General features: G+C 40.2%; 1 protein-coding gene across 3 annotated transcripts in view; it reads right to left on the reverse strand.

Moving 5' to 3' along the window:
• Positions 1 to 998: 998 nt before the first annotated feature.
• The window catches only part of GABRA1 (gamma-aminobutyric acid type A receptor subunit alpha1), a 66,926-nt gene continuing 44,602 nt past the window's right edge, over positions 999 to 23,322 (reverse strand). For all 3 annotated transcript variants that reach the window (XM_053295417.1, XM_053295418.1, XM_053295416.1), the window contains exons 8-10: positions 20,196 to 20,348; positions 15,588 to 15,790; positions 999 to 3,330 (exon numbers count right to left, since the gene is read on the reverse strand). In XM_053295417.1, the coding sequence (XP_053151392.1) occupies positions 3,016 to 3,330; positions 15,588 to 15,790; positions 20,196 to 20,348 (671 nt within the window). In that variant the 3' untranslated portion in view covers positions 999 to 3,015. The remainder of the gene's footprint in view (positions 3,331 to 15,587; positions 15,791 to 20,195; positions 20,349 to 23,322) is intronic.

Genomic DNA, 23,322 nt, shown 5'->3' on the forward strand with positions numbered 1-23,322 from the left:
TACATTGAATAACTAATACATATGTTGTATTCTACAATGTATTGCCTTTTTCAGTACAGTACACTGATATAACACTGTTAATGGGTTGCCTTGGATTAAGCATCTATGGAGAAACTTTACTCTTCATGTAAGATTTTATATTTTTATTGCGGATTTTACCTCATTGTTTTTTCTGTAAATTTCATGAACCATCTCAAACTACAAATAGGGTAGTGTGAGTTAGAAATCAGAGAAAATAAACTATGTTTCTAAACAATATGTAAAACCATACAGCAGGATTTCTTTTCTCACATTCCTTTCCAAATATTCCACAGTAAACAACTCCCTTATTTCTTACAACATGGCAAAAAGGACTTCAGTCTGACTTGTCATTTATCAAGCAGGTCTTAGAATGAAGCCATGTTTTAAAAAGAAAATAAACCAAGTAAAACATTCACTTCTGTTATTCATATTTTTTTAACTTTATTAGTATAATAGAATTACAGTTTGACATAAAATAACGAGCTTTTGCTAAACTCTGTAAAGCATTACATGCGTCGGCCATAAACAACCTCTATTATAGATTTAGGTTTTATTGCCACATCACTGCACTGAAGTGCAATAAACATTCAATGTCATCTTTTTTTTTTTTAATTATCCCAGGAGTAAACAGAAACTGTCCTCTATAAGAGTGTATATCATTATTTTCAAGGAAGACTTACTATTATTACATGGTTTAGCAAAGCATTGTAAAAAAGCTACATAGAGAATACCTTGTCTTTGTTAAACTGTGCAATCAGGTTTATACGTACAGTATACTATTCACAGAGACTAAGAGATGATATAATGCAGTCATTGCATAGCAAAAAAAAAAAAAAAAAGCAGACTAGTTAAGTAATATTCACATCTAATGTGCAAAATTCAGACCAAAAGGTAGCAAAATGGAGAATTAGGAAGGTAAAATGCCCTTAATGAACACACTAGATTAAACGCCAAAAATAACAAGATAAACAAATACCGAAGTTAAAGAGTTGTATTTTATTTTGTTTTTCTATACACATATCTACACATAATACCAGAAGATTACACATCCTCTTTAGTAAGCTCCAATCAGATTAGCTCATCAAGTTTAGACAGGACTAAATGGTAGACAATGAAGCATTAGTTTTTAAAAAGTCCCCTTTTCTAAAGAAAAAGTTAACTATTTCATTTTGTAGATACTAAGTGAGCAGCAACCTTTTGATTTACTGATAAAGAGTATATAAAACATTGCCTGTAACATGTATAGATATCAAACTATCTGATTAGCTATTTCAATTGAAGGTCCATGTAGCATTGTTTTTAAAATGCATTTACTACCATGTGTTATGGATTCTGAACCACTGTGTTAATGCTTCCCAAAATCCCTCAGGCTCTCAAACGTTTTGAAAATATCCATCTCTGAAAATTGATATATATTTATATATATATATAATATATTTTAAAATAAGATCTCAGCAGAAATAAAACTGGCTACAATTGAATTTGAAGGGAATACTAATAACTTGCAAAATGGACATCTTGTATTTAAAGCCCTTACATATTGTTCCTACAAATATATTGCTACAGTAAAAATGAAATGTAATAAGTTTACTCAATAAAATGTATTTTCCTGTACATTCTTTTGTGTATGTTTTTTCTCTGTATTTAATGCTACATATATTACATCACTTATTGTTAACAGGTATCAGCAAATATAGCAATAATATACAGATGATTTTTGTCTTAAATATTTGACCATTTTCCTACCAAATATAATTCCATATTTTAATATTCACGCATTACCTGAGCATTCCAGTTCATTAGCCTAATAGTATACACTGGATGACAGTTTCAAACTGCAAACTACTGTACACATTGCCACTTTACAAATGGAATTAGTTCCAAGCTCTCCTCTGTGTCTTGAGTTTTTTGCCCTTTCCTTTCCTTTCAAATGCCACTGACTTTTTTTTAACTGCAGACTCTAAAATATGTTTCCTTTTTAAATATAACATATTAAGAGCTTTGAGAGGTGAACCCTACACAATAGTTTTAAGAACATAAAAAAGTAAAAAAATGTACAATCTCATGCTGTATATTTACATATTATTGAAATAATAGGTTTTGTCTTTCTGCTAGACATTTTTTTCAGTCTAAAGCTTTTAATGTACCGTTTTAAAAAATAATACATTCAACACATCTACAGCTTGCAGAATGTTGTTTTTTCTTCTTCCTAAAACAAAATGAAAACTAACAAAAAGAACCCTGTAAATCATCCAAGTGTTGTTTTTACCTAACAGGTTAAAAGGACTTAGAGCTCTGCACTTAATGTGCAATAGATTTAATATTTTCAAGTCAAGTGACAACTGGATGCTTAAAAATAAGACTGCAGTGAGAGAGCATATTAAAGCATTCTTTATCATGAATCAAATGTGCTATTCCAGGTTAACCTGTACCATTAGTAAGATTTCTTTATGTAAATAATATAATATACTTTAAAACTGGTGGCTAGGAGTTTAGGCAAAAAGAAATCTAGGAAAAATATTGTATTTTCTGGAAAGATGTATATCCTATAAAAGAATTCAAAAGAAGCAGCACTCCAAAAATGGAAAGTACAATACTATATGTGCAACGTGAACATATATAAAGACTGTTTTACCTTCTATCATTTTGCATAAAAATATTTCTGTTCTGACATGTACAGCATCTCTTATGGGGACATTCAGCAATAGGCTATCTACAAGTGGTTTTAGACTTCTTTACATTTCCCTCTCTTGTTCAGTATCACGGTTCAGAATCAGGCGTCTATATCACATTGTTACAGCCCTAGAGTTATATATATATATATATATATATATATATATATATATATATATATAAACATTTACTTTATAAAATAAGGAATCTCAATTTCTTTAAGACAGAGGCAATGAAGCAAATGGGAATTACTGTGTGTTTAAAACCAAAAGGCAATCCCCAGTGCAAAAAGAGACTGAATAAACTAGATGGTTAATGGAGTTAGTGAGGAGGGGCATCATCTTTAAGCTGGGGTTCTCTATTTAAATAAGTAGCCCAATACACTAAATTAAAAATTCCAAAAAGCAAAGGAAATGCTATTCTTGATAGTCGATCAATTTTGCTGACACTGTTAAAAGTTTTCTTGGGTTCTGGAGGTTTTGTTTCAGGCTTAGCATCTTTTGGTTCTATTGTTGCACTTTTAGCAATGGTAGCTAGTCCAGGGTCCCTTGCAATATTAGGGGTGAAGCTGGTTGCTGTTGCTGGTGCTGTGAAAGAGTTGTTTTTCATAATGAGAGGATCCTTCACTTTCTTTGGCTAGGAGTAAAAAAAACAACCACAAATGTTAATCTAAGTAAGACACCTTCCCAATTAATCTAAGACACGTTTTCATTTTTTTTTTAAAAAAAACACAATATCTAAAGGAATGAAGAACTTATACTTCTAACTTGGATAGCTTAGAAATATATGTAGCAGGGAGGTGCAAACTTTCCTTTCATCCACCACACACCCCACCAGATCAGTGACAAAAAGTGGCATTGTATGTTTGTGGTATCAATCCATAAAAATAGATATATATGTTTTGCAAGATAAGAACAAGATTTCCTGATGTCTTTGTTCATATGCTAGTTCAGATCCTAATCATAGATATTTATTTATCATATTTATACCCCACCCAAACTTACGTCTCTGGGAGGCCATTATATCACTGGGCGGCTATATTGACTAATGAAGTGTGAGTGTTCCTCACACCAGCGCCCACGCAGTGCCATCCCACCCCACCCCACCAAGACACACACTGGTCTTTGTACTTTGAGAAGCTTTTGTGTTCTTGTGAAAGAGTGCAGATACTTTCCAGAACTGTTAGAGTGGGCATATTGCTTGACACTCAGCAATGCATTTCTGCGCCAACACAATGGTTCCAAAGTGCAGACAAGCTCTGGAAAATATTTGCACTGTTGCACAAGAGTGCTCATGCTTCAGAAAACATGGGGGGGCGCTACTGCTGTGCGGGGGCTAGTGCTATGTCAGCACTGACATTAGGAGTGCCCATGTTCAGGGCTGTCCTCAGGGCATGGCAAGCAGGATGACCACCCTGGGCCCCACTCTTTTAAGCCCCATTAGAAATAATTGGAAGGGGGCCTCCGCACTGGCTGATTTGCCCTGGGCCCCACACCCCACCAGGGCTCTCTAAGGACAGCCTTGCCCAGCCTTCATGAGTCAGTATGTCAGCTAGAGATCTTTATGTCCCTATAGCCCCTTTCACACTTCCCCACCCCCCACTCAAACTGCTGATCATGGAAGGACCTTCCTCATGGTTACAGGGAGTTCCTCTGCAGATGGCTGCCACTGTAACCATGAACAGCTTGAAAGAGGGAGGTGAGTGACAGCACCAGGACAGGAGTTCCTATGTGTGGCTGAGAATGAACCAGTTTTGTGTAGGTGTTAGAGTGCTGGATGAAAATCATAGAGACCTGATTTAGGAACATAGGAAGCTGCCATATACTGGGTCAGACCATTGGTCTATCTAGCTCAGTATTGTCTACAGAGACTGGTAGCGGCTTTTCCAAGGTTGCAAGCAGAAGTCTCTCCCAGCCCCATCTGGAGATGCCAGGGAGGGAACTTGAATTGTTCTACATGCAAGCATGCAGATGCTCTTCCAGAGTGGCCCCTTAGGGAAAGAGGATATCTTATAGTGCTTACAAGTAGCCTCCCATTCAAATGCAAACCAGGGCAGATCCTGCTTAGCAAAGGGGACAATTCATGCTTGCTGCCACAAGACAAGATTTGAGTTCCTACTTAGAAGAGATGCTCACTGGGTGAACTTGGGCCAGCTTCACTGAACTCCTTGGAGGAAGGGTGGAATAAAAATCTGAATATTAATGGTTGTAGATTATTCTATATGGATTTTTTTGAATAGACAGGTATAAGCAGATAGAGACATAGATTTTCCCTTGTAAAAAGGAAAAAGAAGCATTAAAAGACTGTTCCTGATAGGGAAAGGAGTATCTTATTTGTGCATAGTAGCCCATCATGAGTGCATGATATTACTTCTCTCGTTTGCATTTAATGAGCTGACTGGCTACTGTTCATCTACTTCTCTATTTAGAGTATTGACTGACTTACTAATATGGAGGCTTAAGTATGTGCACCTTGCACAACAATAAAGACACAGACCATTTTATTTTTTCATACTTTGGAAATTATTGCTCCATACAGGGAATTTATCTGCCAATGTGAATGCAGTACGATATTTTTTGCTCCTGAAAATAAAACTAATGGATATGTATTGCATCCATATATGTACTACAAGAGCTGCACACACTCTGTTGAACATCTGAAGCTGCCTTCTTCTATTGAGTTAGACTATAGTCCATCTAGTACAGCATTGCCTACCCTGAGTCAAAATAGATCTCTAGAATCTCAGGCAGAGAGTTCCCAGCCCATTAATTTGAGATGAAAGAGACTGAAGCTGAGATCTCTTGCATACAAAAGATGTGCTCTATAACTGAACTGCTGCCATGGCTTTGGGCAGCTGCCTAACATGGATTTCTTTTGATCCATCAGCCCCCGAGTTAGTGTTCCAGCAGTCTAGCAAGGAATTAACTGCAAAATGTCATATACAAGTCTAGAAAATGATTTGATAAATGCACTATTGAAATATTGAGCACTATCATTATGATGTGAAATCAATGGATAAGGATCATAAAGTGCTGGCAGGTGGTGGTGGTTGTTGTTACACAATAATGAGTAACATTACAATAGGTCCCTGCTTTACAATAGGTCCCTGTTGTGAGGCGTTCACAATCTAGAAACAGACAAAAGGGAGACAAAAGAAGATGGGGAAAGGAAAGGAGGCAGGGGAAAGATATGAGATGATTCCATATGCATATACTTAAGCCTAGTTGAAGTAAGCCAGGACTGCACAACCTTGGACCTCCAGCTGTTGTTGGACTACAGCACCCATTATCCCCAGGCACAGTGGCAAATAGTCAGGGATGATGGGAGTTATAGTCCCACAACAGTAGGAGGCTCAAAGTTGTGTAGCAGGCTATAGGGAGTAGGAGATTGTGTCAAATGTTTCACAGAAAAGTGAGTTTTGGGGAGGGATCTGAAGGAAGGAAGGAAGGAAGGAAGGAAGGAAGGAAGGAAGGAAGGAAGGAGGCATCCCACAGGTGATCTGGAAAGGATTTCCAGGCATAAGGGGGAACAAGGGAGAAAGTACAAAGTTGCATGAAAGTGATATAGAAATAGCAAACACAAATTACATACAACTATATCCGCATTATTGAAAAGGTGATAGCAAACTGCTATCTCTCTGCTATGAGATCGCTCTGCTTTCTGAATCAAATGTTGGTGATAGGCTTATTAGATCTAATATGATCATCATCTGGGAACATCCTAAGGAAGTCACCATTCAAAAATCATGCATATTTTAAAATCTCTTCTATGCAGGCATCATATAAGGCATAATTGCATTAATGTTCCAAAAGGTCACAAGCTACAGCAGCTGATATATTTCCACCCACTAAAAATTTAATGTAATTTTTGATGTGATTAATTGTTTAGTAGATTGAACATTTTAAATATTTATCTTGAAAAACATTGCTCACAGTAGTCCATTTTTATATAGATCATAGAAAATAGGCTCCAATGTATGTATGAGGCGAGGATCCAAAGAGTTGCATAGGGAGCTCTCTGTTTGTGCTGGAGCTTCAGAAACCTTCCCCCTTCTAAATTTAGTCACCTGACAAATCATTCTCAACATGCAGGATATTTTTGGGAACAACTGCAAACTCAGCATGAAAAGTTGTGCTCTAAAAAAAAGTGTTGAAACTCAAGTGTAGGTAGGGATGTACTTGCACACACCTAAAAGGGAACAACAAAAACTTCTTTAAATATATCAGAAGGTGTGAAAGGGATTATTAAGGAAGATAAGGAAAATGCGGAGAAGCTGAACTAGTTCTTTGCATCTGTCTTCATGGTAGAGGAGACTGACCATATACCCTCTCTGGAATTGAGCTTTTCAGGTTTAGCAGCTGAAGAACTGGGCCAATTTGAGGTGACAAGGGAAGATGTTCTAAACTGGTCCCCCAGGGATCAGTACTGGGACCAGTGCTCTTGTTCATAAATGATCTAGAAATTGGGGTGAACAGCAAAGTGGCCAAATTTGCAGATGACACTAAATTATTTAGGGTAGTGAAATCCAAAACAGATTGTGAGGACCTGCAAAATGATCTCTCCAAATTGGGGGATTGGATGATAAAATGGCAAATGCAGTTCAATGTAAGCAAGTGTAAAGTGAAGCACATTGGGGCAAAGAACCCCAAATTCACATATACATTGATGGGATCTGAGCTGTCAATGAATGACCAGTAGCGATATCTTGGAGTTGTGGTGGACAGCTCATTGAAAGTGGTGACTCAGTGCGTGGCAGCTGTGAAAAAGGCTAATTCCATGCTAGGAATAATTAGGAAGGGGATTGAAAATAAAAATGCTAATATTATAATGCCCTTATACAAATCTATGGTGCGGACACATCTGGACTACTGTGTATAGCTTTGGTCACCATATCTTAAAAGGGATATTGTAGAATTGGAAAAGGTGCAGAAGAGGGCAACCAAGATGATCAGGGACCTGGAGCACCTTCTTTATGAGGCTAGGCTACAGAATCTGGTATTCTTTACCCTGGAAAAGAGGTGACTAAGGGGAAACATGATCGAGTTGTATAAAATAATGCATGGAGTGAAGAGGGTGGACAGAGAGAAATGTTTCTCTCACAGACACAACACTAGAAGCAGGGGTAACCCCGTGAAACTGAAGGTCGGGAAATTTAGGACCGACAAGAGGAAGTATTTTTTCACTACAGCACATAATTAATCTATGGAATTCTTTGCCATGGAATGTGGTGATGGCCATCCGCTTGGATGGCTTTAAAAGGGGCTTGGACAAATTCATGGAAGCAAGGTCTATCAATGTTATCTGATGGCTGTGGGCCACCTCCAGCCTCAGAGGCTCGATGCCTCTCAATACCAGTTGCAGGGGAGCAGCAGCAGGAGAGAGGGCATGCCCTCACCTCTTGCCTGTGGGCTTACCAGAGGCATCTGGTAGGGCACTGTGTGATACAGAATGCTGTATCTACTATACTAGATGATATCTAGATGAATACTAGATGAGCCTTGTGCCTGATCCAGCAGGACTGTTCTTATGTTCTAATGCTCTTTGGAACACAGCCCTACTCAAGTACACACAGGAAGCTCTTCACTTCCTTTCTACTTCAGTATCAGAGAATAATTAGTGCAGACAATGCAATACAATTTATTTATTACAGTCTTTGACCAGCATAAGGCAAACATAAAAACTCATCAAAAGTGGAAGATTAACATTATAAAATTATAGTTCAGAAACAGTCAATGCCTATCAGGACTGTGAAGACAGTGACTATAGAACCAGAAGACGATAATATTAAATTGATATTTCTATCAAATTAAGAACTATAAGAAGCCATGAAACTGGTTAAAATTCAAAATTCAAAATGTGATAAGGTAAAAACATAGAAGCTAAGAGAATAACAGCTATATTGTTAAGAACAGCTTATATGTGTGAAGACAGTTTGAAGGTGATAACATAAAAGTCATAGTATGCCATAGGCTAAGATCTATAGAAAACTATAACATCACTTAAGATGAGGATTAAATTTTAAGTTAAAATTAAGATCAGAACTGTAGGACTGGGGAGCAGGAGGTTAGAGGCATCGGTACAGCCCTGAGCTGTGTCGGGCCTGATTAACTCTTGTCGGCGTCCAGGACCCAGCATTTAATACACTGCCATAATGTTGCAGAACTTGGCAATATTATGTGTTATGAGGGGGGCTGCAGTCAGAGAGTAGTAATGATACACAGGACTGGCTTGTGTGGTCTGGCAACCTTGTAAGTTGTGGGACGATGAGAGTATTTCAGATGTCCCTATAAAATAGGCAGTGAATGAGGATGTTCTTGGTGGTTTCAACTTGCCTAACATCACAGAGGCACAAGTGTTTTGGGAACAGATACAACATGTCCAAGTCTGAGAAACCTTTAGAAGACAACTGCAAGATCTGTCAGTTCAGTCTGAAGAGGCATTGGTAGTGGTGGTAGTGGTGTGGGGAGTAAGTGTTACACAGGCAAAGGGGTAGAGAACTTAGTGTATGGAAATATAAATAAAGTATAAATGAAAGAATGAACTTTATTGATTAGTCAGATGACTGTATCAAATGAGGTAAATAGTGTCAAAGACATAAAGTTGTTATTAAGTTATTGCCTGCTTCAGCTATTTGGGATGGGGTGGGCTGTGTAGTTAGAGTGTTGGGCTAGGACCAGGGAGACCCATGTTCAAATGCTGTTCAGCCATGAAACTCAGTCCCTTCTCTTTCAGCCTAACCAACCTCACAGGGTTGTTGGGGAAAACATAATCAAGTGCAGCAATCTGGGCTCCCTGGAGGAGGAGTGGAATACAAAGGTAAAATAAAATAATAAAATAATAAAATAAAATAAAATAAACATTTGTGTGTTTCTGTGTGTGTGTGTAATATTACAAATGGCTGACATCCTGACATAAGACAGTGGTATCACACTTGGAAAACACATCTGCACTGTAGAGAGCTTACTCAGCTCTGCATTATGGAACATGCAAGGTGGGGAGAGATATGCACAGCTTTCTGCTTCCCTGTTCCATTCAAAAATATGTTTCCGAGGGCTACACAGCCCTCAGGGACATATTTTCAGAGAGTGCAATGTACTTCTGGGGGAAGCAGAGAGTGATGAGCATCACCACCCACCACCCTAAATGCTTTGCACTGCAGAGGAGCTCTGGAAGCCTTCTGTTGTGTGGGAGCATCTTCCTGGCCACTGCCTTAGTCAGGATGTCAGCCAATATTTATTAACACACAAAAATTCTCAACGTGGTTGATAGAAAAAAGGAATAAGATGTTTTCCTGTCTCAAAAGGCCTCAGAATGTCTTCAGAGCAGGAATAGTGGGTGTGGTGAGAGTGTTGAATCTCAGCATCACTGCTCATAAAGCCCCATAGTCTGTAGAGAAACAGAGTTTTGGTGGCTGTTCTCTCTGCAGTAACTTTTTCCTGCAGAGTTGCCAAAGCTTGACTTTGAACATCTTTTTGAAGCTTTCCAGGATTTATTTATTTAGGTGGCCTGATAGTTCATATATTTTCATTTGCATTTTTACTCCTTTACCTAAATATTAGAAATGGGTGAATTTTTTAAAAAACCCACATGAATAATAATCACATTGATCTTTTTAAGAGGCATGGAAAATACTCAAACTTAGGAGAAAAGAAATCCTTCAGAAGCTTTTGGCATAAAAGCTGCAGACTATTTCCACCTAACAGACAGAATAAGCACAGTTAATCCATCTGCAGAGAGTGATCCAAAAATCATTCAAGGTCAGATGTGTTTTGGTTAGATCCCACAGTCCTCAGTGGTTTCCAAATTTCAAAGTTTCTTTTCATTTTAAGTTCTCTGATAATCTAATATTTCCCTTGTACAGGAGAGAAACAATCCAGAGTCCTTGTCAATTTGGCATTGTAGTAATTAGAAAAGACTTCGGTGAATAGCCATTATATAGAGAGGTGATAGAAAATGCCAGGAGCAAACTATTCCCGGAGTATTTCCTGGGAGTTATCCAGACATGGCTTCATGCTGCAGGGTATCCAAAGAGCGAATCTGCTTCACAGCAGGCTCACAGCTGAATTAAAATTCAGGTGACTAGATGGGCCTTTCACATAGGGTCAGTTACTCTCCCCATTCTTTTTCCTGTGTGCTTTCCTGTGTGCCACAGCTTGCTCCGGGTTTTTTCTTCAACCAATCACATCCCAGGAGGAGGCAAGAGATACCTCCCTTCATTATTATTATTATTGTTGTTGTTGTTTGTTTGTTTGTTTGACAGCTGGCGTTCCACAAAATTGACGAGTCAAAACAGAACACTTAACCCAAACTGGCTGAATCTGACCCAAATCTTTGCTGACTTTTATAATAAGCTTGCCTTTGTGACTGCCTTCATCACCTCATGTTCACCCCCACCCCAGACTATTTAAGACGCCATGGAAGTTTAAAGTAGAAATCATTGCTTTCTCTCTGAGATGAAGAAAAATGCAGCCTCATGGAATCAGCTCAGACACAAAGGGTTCAGGTTACATTGAACCTGTAGTCTCCATTGTTAAGCTTCCAAGCATCCTCCAACAACATCTGCATGTGTAAAGCCTGGTAAAGGGGAGTGAATGTTTCCAAAATGTAACAAACAATTCTTACATCAATAAACAGGCATGCAGAGCAGGGTTGGCTTTCCCTTTCTTCCATGCCCATTTCCCTTGCTTCTGTGCCCACTGAGATGAGTAACACAGAGAGCAGAATCTCCCCCTCTTTAACAAAATAAAGGTTTACTGATAACCAAACCAGAATCCCCCCCTCTCCAAGACAATAAAGGTTTACTGATAACCAAGGGACAGTTTTGGAACCTGAATTTGAAAACTTGTGACAGGATTTGTGCTGCTGAAGTTTGTTTATGGACTGAAAATGGAGGGAGGCTGGGTTTGGGGGCGGGCAGGCAAGGCTTAATACCTCCTCTTCTGATCCCCAGTGAAAGCCCCTCCTGAGCTGCAGGCTCTATCTGAAGATGATTGGTGCCACTTGACGTTATTGTTGTTTTTTAAAGAAACAAAACTCACAAAAGTGCGAGTTTTGAAAAAAGCCAAATTATTGGCAATGGCCCCTCCACACATCACGGGAGAAGTGTCGGGGCATACCATAAAGTTCATTAAAAGGGAAAAAAGGCACCACAATAGAGGATTTTTTAAAACCCGGACATGGGCTAAGCTAGAATGTGCAGCAGTAATTTGGGGGAACAAACAAAGAAAACGGGGACACGGGCAAAGGAACAAACAAATGAAGAGAACCCATGTGAAATAGACAAGGTACAAAAAAAGCAAGGGCACAATGTAGAATGAAACAATACTGTATATAAAATCTCAAACTAAAGGCATCCAGAGATAAGCAGCAAATACAGCAATGTAAAATACAACAATGTAGACTTTGACACACACCCCCGCAAGGCAAAAACGCACTCTCAGAGGAACAATGTAATGTGAACAAACTAATATGAAGCTGCTGGTGCCAGTTTGCTGAAACCCCTCTGCGTGGTCCTTGGAAAATCCAAAAACTATAGCACTGGAGTCTTAAAGCTTAAATGAAGACTCGAAGACTTTCTTATAGCTTGACTGAAGACTGGAAACTGAAGAACTTGAAGAACTTGACAGACTCCCTAGATGATAGTCTGTTTCACATGCATCTTCATCAGAAGTTCCTTATTTAAGGAAAAGCCTTGTCATAAGAGCAGCACATAGGTGCCTGCAAAAACATGCTATGAACCTTCTTATTTGACGAAAAGCCTTGTCATAAGAGCAGCACACAAGTGCCTGCAAAAACATGCTTTGCAGGCACTTGTGTGCTGCTCTTATGACAAGGCTTTTCCTCAAATAAGAAGGTTCATAGCATGTTTTTGCAGGCACTTATGTGCTGCTCTTATGACAAGGCTTTTCCTTAAATAAGGAACTTCTGATGAAGATGCATGTGAAACAGACTATCATCTAGGGAGTCTGTCAAGTTCTTCAAGTTCTTCAGTTTCCAGTCTTCAATCAAGCTATAAGAAAGTCTTCGAGTCTTCATTTAAGCTTTAAGACTCCAGTGCTATAGTTTTTGGATTTTCCAAGGACCATGCAGAGGGGTTTCAGCAAACTGGCACCAGCAGCTTCATATTAGTTTGTTCACATTACATTGTTCCTCTGAGAGTGCGTTTTTGCCTGGGGGGGTGGGTTGTCAAAGTCTACATTGTTGTATTTTACATTGTTGTATTTGCTGCTTATCTCTGGATGCCTTTAGTTTGAGATTTTATATACAGTATTGTTTCATTCTACATTGTGTCCTTGCTTTTTTTTTACCTTGTCTATTTCACACGGGTTCTCTTCATTTGTTTGTAATTTGGGGGAAAGCAGAATCATGTGTGAACTGGTCCCTGATGGTCCGCTGTGACTTTGGGGTAAATCCAGCTTATATGTGTACTTACACCCTCCATTCCGGAGGAGATGCAAACTAAAAGCCATGTGTGTAAAAGTCCCAGATGGGGTTTTTAGTTCAGGATGGAGCCGGATTTGTGCCAAAGTCCATGAGAGATTGTGTGGAGCACTTCACACTTGATTTGGAAATTTAATTGCATGCTAGTGCCTAGCCTGATTTATGTCCAGGGTAAAAATATTCACTTTTTTCTTTGGTTTTTGAAACAAATTGAACATGTAGTAAACGCTTTGCAGTAAACCCATGGTAAAACCAGCTGTCTAGGAAAGCTCCAGTGCTACAGCATCTGCATTGACTTCCTACCATTTTAGGGGCTTAGCTCTCTGGCTGAAATCAATGGGACATAAAGTAACAACTTTGCTGAATTCTGCCCCACAAATCTAGTGCTGGAGTCTCATGCTCTTTTTAGGAAAGATGGACTGATGGATTAGATGCTGGACCTACTGATTACAACTAGCTAGTCAGAAAGAACATGAAACGAAACTTAGGGAAGGCAGCACTAGATTTTGCTTTGCAAGGACCCATTAATGTGGTACAAAGTCAGTAACATCCTCACCTTCTCAACACACAAAGAGGAAATTCTCACGATCAGCAAAAAGTGGGCTAAGGGAGCCTAACCTGCTTTTTGCTGATCGTCTGCTGCCACAGGAGCTGTGCGGCTCTGGGCAGCAAACTCTCCTAATTCCGCCTCCCCTTAGCTGAGGTTAGCAGAGTGAGCATTCTGCTAACCCCGCCTTTTTGATCATGTATTGCCACAGCATGCCTCCGTGCCGCAACAACACACAAGGAGACCCCCGGTGGGAGGCTGAAATAAGCCCCCTGGGGGTCTCTCCAGGATGCCCCGTGCGCTCATGCAGGGCATCCTGGAACTTCCGGGGGCCGTGCAGCCCCCAATCCCCACAGCCCCTTGTCTGGAAATAGTCTGTGGGCGCAATTGCAAACTGTCTGAAGGCGGGTCTCGCCGATCGTGAGATGCGCCTCAAATTCTTTCACACTTCTGTGAGAGTGTCAGGAGATGCTACAACCAGAAACCTTCAGCTCGGTGCACAGATGCCTGACATAATAAGCCAACAAAAATGCCGTCTGGAGCATCTTTCTGGGAAATAAGGGCTTCATCCACCCAGGCTCACCATTGAGTCCTCCTAAACAGGAAGATGACCCAGCAGCTTACTTCACAAGGTAGCTGGACACAGAATCAAAGGTTCCTGCTTCTAACCCCTCTGGCTTCTGACAGGAGACCATTTTGAAACCTAAAGAACATTTGGAAAATCCATTCTAGATTCTGCAATCTACTCCGGATTGCAAATTGTAACATTTACAGAGCAGAACCCATCAGTTCTGCTCATAGAAGTTCTTAACTTTGGCTGGAACTTTAGGGTTTCTCTTCTCCCCAGCTTTGTCATAGTCATTTTCCTCACTTGATTACTCATCACTTGCCAATGTAGGTCCAAAACTCTTCTATTAAAAAGTCATCTTTGGAAATGAGAGCAAGTACAGAAAGCTCTCTCTGATTATAGCTGTTTCAAACATAGGAGCTATTCACACGACCAAAGACGCGGGGGAGCAGGCAGGCAGGGGGAAGGCTGCACACTTACCTCCCCCGCTGCCCCCCGATGAGCCTATGATCCCTTCTGGGAATGCTGACCACACTCTCACACAACCCAATCTCCAGAGGCTGGGATGACACATCCAGGCCTCCGGGTATCCCACCATGCACTGTGCACTGAACACTGGGGGATTCCCCAGGGAATGGGGGCTCTAGATGCCATCTCTGTCAGCGCAGATTGCAAGCAACTCGTGCTGACACATGATCCTGGTGCCTGGGTTAACGGGGCACTTGCTGCATTCACCCTGGCTAAAAGTTGGGCTTGAAAGCCAAGTTTAGCACTGTGGCAGCGGCAGCGGCAGGATCCATGTGGATCCCAGCAGTTCTCTTGGGCAGCCAAGCCCAGGCTTTGGCTCATTGTATTACTTGGTGCTGCAGGCACTGAGTGATCAGTATGCAAGTGTAAATTCACCCTTAGCTGCTATATAAAAAGGAGCTGAGCTTAATTACACATTTTAGTACAGATTTCAATATTATCTTCTCATTAGTTAATGGCTGAATGCATTCATAAATAACCTATGAGTAAGTGTGAACTGATAGTGCTTGGATTCCAAAGTACAGTAACCATTCAACATTTTAAAAATTGCTTTCCTTCAGATTATCAAAATATTTCTGACTTCAGCATTCATAGCCTGCTGCACAACCCAGTGTTACAGAAGTACTTCAGTTTAAGAAAATGCAAGTATGAACGCAGCCCAATTAAACACAGTGCGACTTTTAAAAAATAAATATACTGAGGATCAGCTTGCAAGTTCAAGCACTTCTGTTTAGTAGGACTGTGGGTCATGTTGCCCGTACCATATATAAAATTGAATGTAGAAACTTAAATTAGTACTGATGAGGTTACCTTTTCAGGAACAACGCTCTTTCCATCCCATGCATAACCTCTCTTGGTGAAGTAGTTTACTGTTGCAAATTCAATCAGCGCTGAGAAGACAAATGCATAGCACACGGCTATGAACCAATCCATAGCAGTGGCATAAGCCACCTTTGGAAGGGAATTCCGTGCACTTATACTCAAGGTGGTCATGGTGAGCACAGTTGTCACCCCTGTAAAGCAAAAACATTTCAGAACACATTAGCCCTCAACCTTGTGGCTACCTTCTTTTCACAGCACAAATATAATACGGTATACTCTGTAAGTCACTACAATGAGAAATGTCAGCTGTTACTTTTCCAGGCTCATTTTACATGTGTATTGGCACCTGCCAAAAGCAAGTTCTATTTTCTTTTGTAGGAAGAGATCATCCAAGAGCTTAAGAGCTCAGTTAGGGTGTAAGTTTGTTACTGTAAACAGTAGCCCCTCGTACCATACCTCAACCTCTTTTTTTGGAGCTCAGTTTCAAAAGCATTTTGCCAGGTGATATGGGAAGGGGGCATTATTGTTTGAAGAACAAGCCCAAAGCCTTCATGGGCATGAGGAAGTAGGCGCAGATACTTCAGCTCTGCAAATAAAAAGCAATTCATAACTGGCCCTTGGGAATCTGCTTTCTAGTAGTGAGCATGTACTAAGCAGCTTTCCTTGGACTCCTTTTAGACACATTTTCTACAGCAACATCTCCTGGTTTGTTGTGACTCTTCTATCACTCATTTTCCATTATCAATAAAAACAGGAACATAGGAAGCTGCCATATACTGAGTCAGACCATTGGTATATCTAGCTCATTATTGTCTACACAGACTGGCAGCAGCTTCTCCAAGGTTGCAGGCAGGAAACTCTCTCAGCCCTATCTTGGAGATGCCAGGGAGGGAACTTGAAACCTTCTGCTCTTCCCAGAGTGGCTTCATCCCCTGAGGGGAATATCTTACAGTGCTCACATATGGTCTTCCATTCAAATGCAACCAGGGCAGACCCTGCTTAGCTAATGGGACAAGTCATGCTTGCTACCACAAGACCAGCTCTCCTTTCGAGCGTGATGACATGACAATGATGATCAGTGTCCCTCTAACAGAAAATCCCAGAAGTTGTGGACTAAAACTCCCAGCATCCTCAGCCAAAGCCCACTGCAGCTAGGAATTCTGGGAGCTGTAGTTAACAACATCTGGGATTCTCTCTTACAGGGAACATTGATGATGACAGAAGAAACCAGAACCAAGAACACTTGGAACCAAGAACAGCCCTTACCATTAGGCAGGGTAAAATAGCCTGCATGCGATGGCAGGGTGTGTTCCAGATTAACCTTTACTATAGTGTCACAACGGATCTGCAAAGTGCGCTTCCGTACTTCCTGTGTTGTGACACCGCAGTCCCTGTGCTGACAGCAAGGTGCCGTTCACATTTCCAATGCCTTACTTCAGATTTTATCTTTGCAATTTAGTGCTACCACGTTTCAAGTCCATTGCAGAAAAATAGCTGTATTTTCCCGTTGTAGCAATTTGAGATTCTGTGGGTCATTTGCAATACGATCCTGCCAAGCCAAAGTATTTTATTGGTGTTCTAGGGTGTGATCTAGAAAGCGCACAGATCATGTGGCATCATCAAGGGCAGGATTTGAGTTTTCTGACTCATGCACGAAATGTCTGAGGTCAGTGCTGACTGAAACCCAACCATCTTCTCATTTGCAGTAAAGTTTCCTTTGCAACAGTTATGTCTTGCCTCGATGGATTGGCTTTAACGATCATGATGTTAAAAAATGAAATGGATGGTTCTTTCTATGCCTTTTCTTGTTCTGGAATTCCATCACACATTCTGCAACAACACTTTCAAGCTGTTCTCCATGGGTTTAAAGGCTAGTTACTAATGTTGATTAAATAAGAAAGAAGATTCCACTGTGGTAATATACTTTGCATTTTGAGTAGGGCAGTTCCGCACCTGCCGCTGAACGATTTTCTTTTAACTAGCTACCAAGCTTTTACTGAGAGTAAGAGGTCTGCATCTGTGTTACATTGCTTACTGTTGCGTTAAATCACATATTCACCAGTTACCTTGACAACTGCAGACATTTCATGTATTAAATCTCTGCCACAGTATATTTCCACTGTGTCAAGTGTAAGCCAAAACACAGAGCAATCAGAAATATCTTCCACTATCCATATTCAGATGCATTATTTATTTTCAGAAGGAAATAATCCAAGCTTTCAGTTATCAGTCATATCTGTTCTGCCATGCCTCTGACTGCATAACAATTCGTGTATGAAAACTGGCTTTAACTGCAGTCCCATATGAAATCAGACTGTTGAAATCCCATTGAAGTCCATGGAATTTAAGCATTCTAACCATGCACAGAATTGCAGCCTAACTGAACAGACTCTCATTTCTCTCCTCCTATATCTATGCCACGTTTCCATTTCATATTTACATATTTTGTGATTTTCCTTTTTTCAAAATAGCTGAAGCTGGAAATTTAAAAAAATAATAAAACCACGCAGAGAATGAAACATAGGAAACTGCCATATACTGAGTCAGACCATTGGTTTATCAACAAATTTGCAGGTAGGAATCTCTTTCATCCCTATCTTGGAGAAGCCAGGGAGGGAACTTGAAACCTTCTGCTCTTCCCAGAGCAGCTCTATCCTGTGAAGGGAATATCTTACAGTGCTCACACTTCTAGTCTTCCATTCATATGCAACCAGGGTTGACCCTGCTTAACTAAGGGAACAAGTCATGCTTGCTACCACAAGACCAGATAACACCAAGGATCTAAAAAAAAAAAAATTGGGTTATTCCTTTGGAGACCATCCAGCTGGATGTGCCCAAGCAGTACTAAGCAGCAATGAGACAACCACCTGCATGAGGGTCCTAATGCAAGAGCTGGACCCAATCTTATGTCTTTTGCATCAAGCTCAGATTTTTCTCTTAGCTACAAGAGAACTATAGTATGCAAAGCCCACTGCATGCCTTTGTCAAGAGCAGAACAAGAAAAGAGGACAGAGTCAGCAGGATCCCTTTGTGTAGTATCCCATGGGCCCATGAAAAGCTACAATATGTATAAATGAAAGTGAGAAGAATGGAGTTTCCTTCCAGCTTCAGGATCACTGGGTTGTTATTATTATTATTATTATTATTATTATTATTATTATTATTATTTATTATTATTATTATTATTTTATTATTTTTATTATTTATTTATTTTTCAAATTTGTAGACAGTCCTGAACCTCTTTCTCTGGGAGGCTTACAACATTGTGTAATTACGACTGTGCTTTAGGTACATTCCTGAAAGTCCACGCATTGTATTACTGCAGTTTAAGCTTGTCCATTTGACCAAAGTGACAGTTCCCCAAAGACAGCTTACTGTACTGGAGAAACCAGCCGCCAGATCCATGTTTACTTGGAGCAGTGAAACTACTGAAACTCATGGAATATACCCCAATTGTTACTGGACACAGCAATGCAGAGGTGAAATGCTTTGATAGGACATAAAAGGGCTTCAGCTATAACACAGATTTGTGTTGTAAGCCGTGTGATTAATGACAACCAATTAATCTAAATCCCAACTCCCAATCAAGTAATTATTTGGTCTGCCCTGACAAAGACTCAGTTGCTTCTCTGACCAAGCACTTGGTAGTCACACCGCCTAATGTGTTTTGAGGGATTCTTGTTTTCTTCACCACTACCTGGGCCCTATCGTCCTGGACAGATGACTCGGACAGTCCTCATAGTCCCATTTCCTTCCCCTCCAGGCCAATGCCACTTGGAAGCTGATCACTGGTTTCAGCTGGAATGGGGGATATCAGACTGCAATTTCTTCAGAGTGTGCAAATGACCATTCACTGACTGTTCAAAGCTGTATGAGCTTTGAGTGATCAATATGGCATATGCTATATCAATATAGCATATGCTAATATATGCTAATATATGCTCTCTATCTATCTACAGTATATCAATATGCCATATGCTATGCCATGTAACATAGGCTGGTGTTTTTGTTCCTAACTCGCTTTCTGAACTCAATATTTCTGTTTCGGAGTATTTAATATTGTTATAGAGATATCTGATATCGTTGTAAAGATATGAATGAGTTGTCAAACATAAAGCACAGAAAATATATATCTGCCCCCCACAAAAGTCATTTTGCCAAAATTAGGTTTTATGAATTTCAGAAATAAGAAATGTCACGATAAAAAGAAAAATTCTAAGGTAATCCTGGATTGATGGATGGATGGATTGTTAGCTAATATTTGTGAACCCTGCCTAACTACTGGTTTTCCTATAGAACTGTCATGGAAGCCTGGAAATAAGAGCTGTTCTGGTTTTATTAAAACAAGCTCTCTATCATTGGCTTACATGTTTCGCAGCATGTAATGCATAATTCAAGTGGTGCAATAAAGGTGGTGCAATAATGTGAAATAAAAACATGCAATAATGTGTGATAATATTGTGAAACAATGCCGGTGGTGCATAATGCAGGTGGTGCAATCTGCTCACACCATTGCGGGATTCTAACGCCCCTGATGACGCTGCTGCGCAAGAACACAGAACCAGCACTGCTCCTCTGGTAATACAGGACACTTACCAAACACAGTTCTTGCTGGAACAGATTCTCTGTTGAGCCAAAAAGACACTTGCGACAAAATCACTGTCATAATGCATGGCAGGTATGTTTGAATGACAAAGTAACCAATCTTTCTTTTCAAATGGAAATGAGTAGTCATCACCACATATTCTCCTGGAAAAAACAACAAGGAGAGGTGTTATATTCCGTTTCCAATTCATGGGATAAAATGCTTCAAACTGTTGCAGAAACAAGTCAGAAATACATTTTTAAAAACCATTAGAAATATTTTCTGTAAAATATTATTTATTCAAATTCCAGGGTTTTGTGATTTGAGGGAGGTAGGACAGTATTTAGAAATGCTGGATAATTTGGGGTTTCATCTGAACTAGAAGGGCTTTTTCCTATTGTCTACTGCTTCATCAGATGGATACACCATGCTGAGTTGTCTGGATTTGTACTCCACTTCTCCCAACATTCTCTTTTGGAAGGCTTGGGTGTATTTTGCCGGTAATACATCCTCTGCAAAGCAGCTGCTCTCTGCTTGAGGTGCACATGGATTGTATAGATCAGCCTGCACAACCTGCGAATCACCAAACTGAATAGAACCCATCTACTGGTGACCTAATGGAGCAGCAGGGAAATGACTTGACTAGCAAGCCAGAGCTTGCAGACTCAAATTCCCACTGGTATGTTTCCCAGACTATGGGAAACACCTATATCGGGCAGCAGTGATATAGTAAGATGCTAAAAGGCATCATCTCATACTGCGTGGGAGGAGGCAATGGTAAACCCCTCCTACCAAAGACAACCATAGGGCTGTGTGGGCGCCAGGATTCGACACTGACTCGACAGTTTACCTTTACTGGTGACTCACAAGAGACTCACTGAACTTCCCTTTTTAAAGCACAGTCCATTCCAGTGGCTCAGCTGCAATCAACAGCCATTTGCCTCGGCACCTTCTAGAACAGCTTCTATCCATATCAGTGGCTGAGGTGAGACCGTACAGCCACTTAATCAGTCTGGCTGGGACCACCTCCCATTTAGCTTTTCCTCTCCCAAAAATGTCCCCACCAGCAGCCATTCTGGCTACATCAAAGGGCCAGTGACACAATGTGGCTTACTGTATTGGCTTAGCTGAGATCAAAAGCCATTTGATTTGGCCCTCCTAGAAGGGCCTCCCTTAGTGGTCATTCCACCTGGCCACCACAGAGGAAGGAACGAGACCGGGAGGCCCACTCCATCTGCTCAGCAGGGCCCAACTGCCATTTGGCTTCTCTGCCAAGACATGTCTCCCTCAGTGGCCATTCCAGCTGGCCACTAAAGAATTTCATATGTGCCCAGATCAGTGCCTGAACTTGCTGTTTTCCTGTTCTATGTTCCTTCCACGTTCCTTGATTCCATTTATGTATGTATGTATGTATGTATGTATGTATGTATGTATGTAACATATTTTTATACTGCCCAAAACTTACATCTCTGGACGGTTTACTTACGTCTCTGGGCAGTTTACAACTGCTTTTGCATTGTGTATAAGCCTGCAAGCAGTCTGCAGTGTTCTATAAACTTTGCACACTGCCGGTGTAGTGGTTAGAGTGCTGGACTAGGACCGGAGAGACCCGAGTTCAAATCCCCATTCAGCCATGATATTACCTGGGTGACTCTGGGCCAGTCACTTCTCTCTCAGCCTAACCTACTTCACAGAGTTGTTGTGAGGAGAAACTTAAGTATGTAGTACACCGCTCTGGGCTCCGTGGAGGAAGAGCGGGATATAAAATGTAAATAATAATAATAATAAGAAGAAGAAGAAGAAGAAGAAGAAGTGTGTGTGTATGCATGCATGTAGACATGGATGGATGGATGGAGATAGATAGATAGATAGATAGATAGATAGATAGATAGATAGATAGATAGATAGACAGAGAGAGTTTGTTTCCTTGCCTAGGACTGCATGAATAGCTACTATATGTGATCGCAACTATGCAAAGAAAAGTTATAAATGTTCAATAAATGTTATATATTGTGACCTGACATGGCCACAATATATAGTAGATAGCTTTTGTTCAGCTTGTGGAGCACAACAAGCTTGGCATAGATTGATCTTTGAAGAGAGAACATGGCTGGCTTTCTTTTTCTTTTCTTTCTTTTTTTTTTGAAAGGTGACTTGTCCAAGGTCCTTTGGGTCCACTCTTACCCTGTGGTTTTTTGTTGTTGTTGTTTTTCCCCCTTTAATTTTTTTTTTAATTTAAAGAAATATTTAAATAAATATTTAACCACTCTTACCCTGTGGTTCTAGGGATTATACATTATTTATTTATTTTATTTTTACTTTTATATCCTGCTTTTCCTCTGAGGAGCTCAGAGAGCACATGGTTATGTTTATCCTCACAACAACCCTATGAGGTAGGTTAGGCTGAGAGATACATGACTGGCCCAGAGTCATTCAGTGAGCTTTATAGTTGAATGGGGATTTGAACTTGGGTCTTCCTGGTCCTAATCCAACACTCTAACCACTACGCTATGCTGGTTCTCCATAGTTGTATGGCTTTCATCCAAGACTAGTTTTCCCCCAAGTTCTTTGATGTCAGAAATTGGAGGTCGTCATAAATTTAGGGTCCCCTTCCTTCTGGGTAAATAGTATAACCTATATTTAACCCATATTTTAAAAGGAGTCATCTTAAATTCAGGGTTGTCTTCTACTTGGGTAAACACAGTAGAAACAACAACCAACTTTTCATTGAAAGCCATCTGTGGTGCCTGATCACTATTGAATGGCTTTTATTAAATAGGAAAATTAAACAGGCATCTTATTTTAAGTCTCATCATTTGTGACGATTAGTTGAAAATTTAATATCTTGAAAGACCAAATCCCTTAGGGGTCTAATAATGTGGCATTACATTCAGCACTGACAGAACTGAAATAAAACAAATGTCAGCACAGAAAAGAAATGAGTAGGTCTGAAAGCAAATGATTCCCTCTGCCATAATTAGAGATGACATAGTTCTAGGCCTTTAAATAATAACAGTAGCACAGCTCCAATCCAATTCTCCTTGTAGCAACGATCGGTGGTCCTGGGTGGGATGCTTACTCTCAAGAGCATCAACAGAGACATACAATCTCTTAAATGAGGGCCTGGGAAAAAAGTGA

The sequence above is a fragment of the Hemicordylus capensis genome, chromosome 2 (assembly GCF_027244095.1).
Source record: "Hemicordylus capensis ecotype Gifberg chromosome 2, rHemCap1.1.pri, whole genome shotgun sequence".
Taxonomy (NCBI): domain Eukaryota; kingdom Metazoa; phylum Chordata; class Lepidosauria; order Squamata; family Cordylidae; genus Hemicordylus; species Hemicordylus capensis.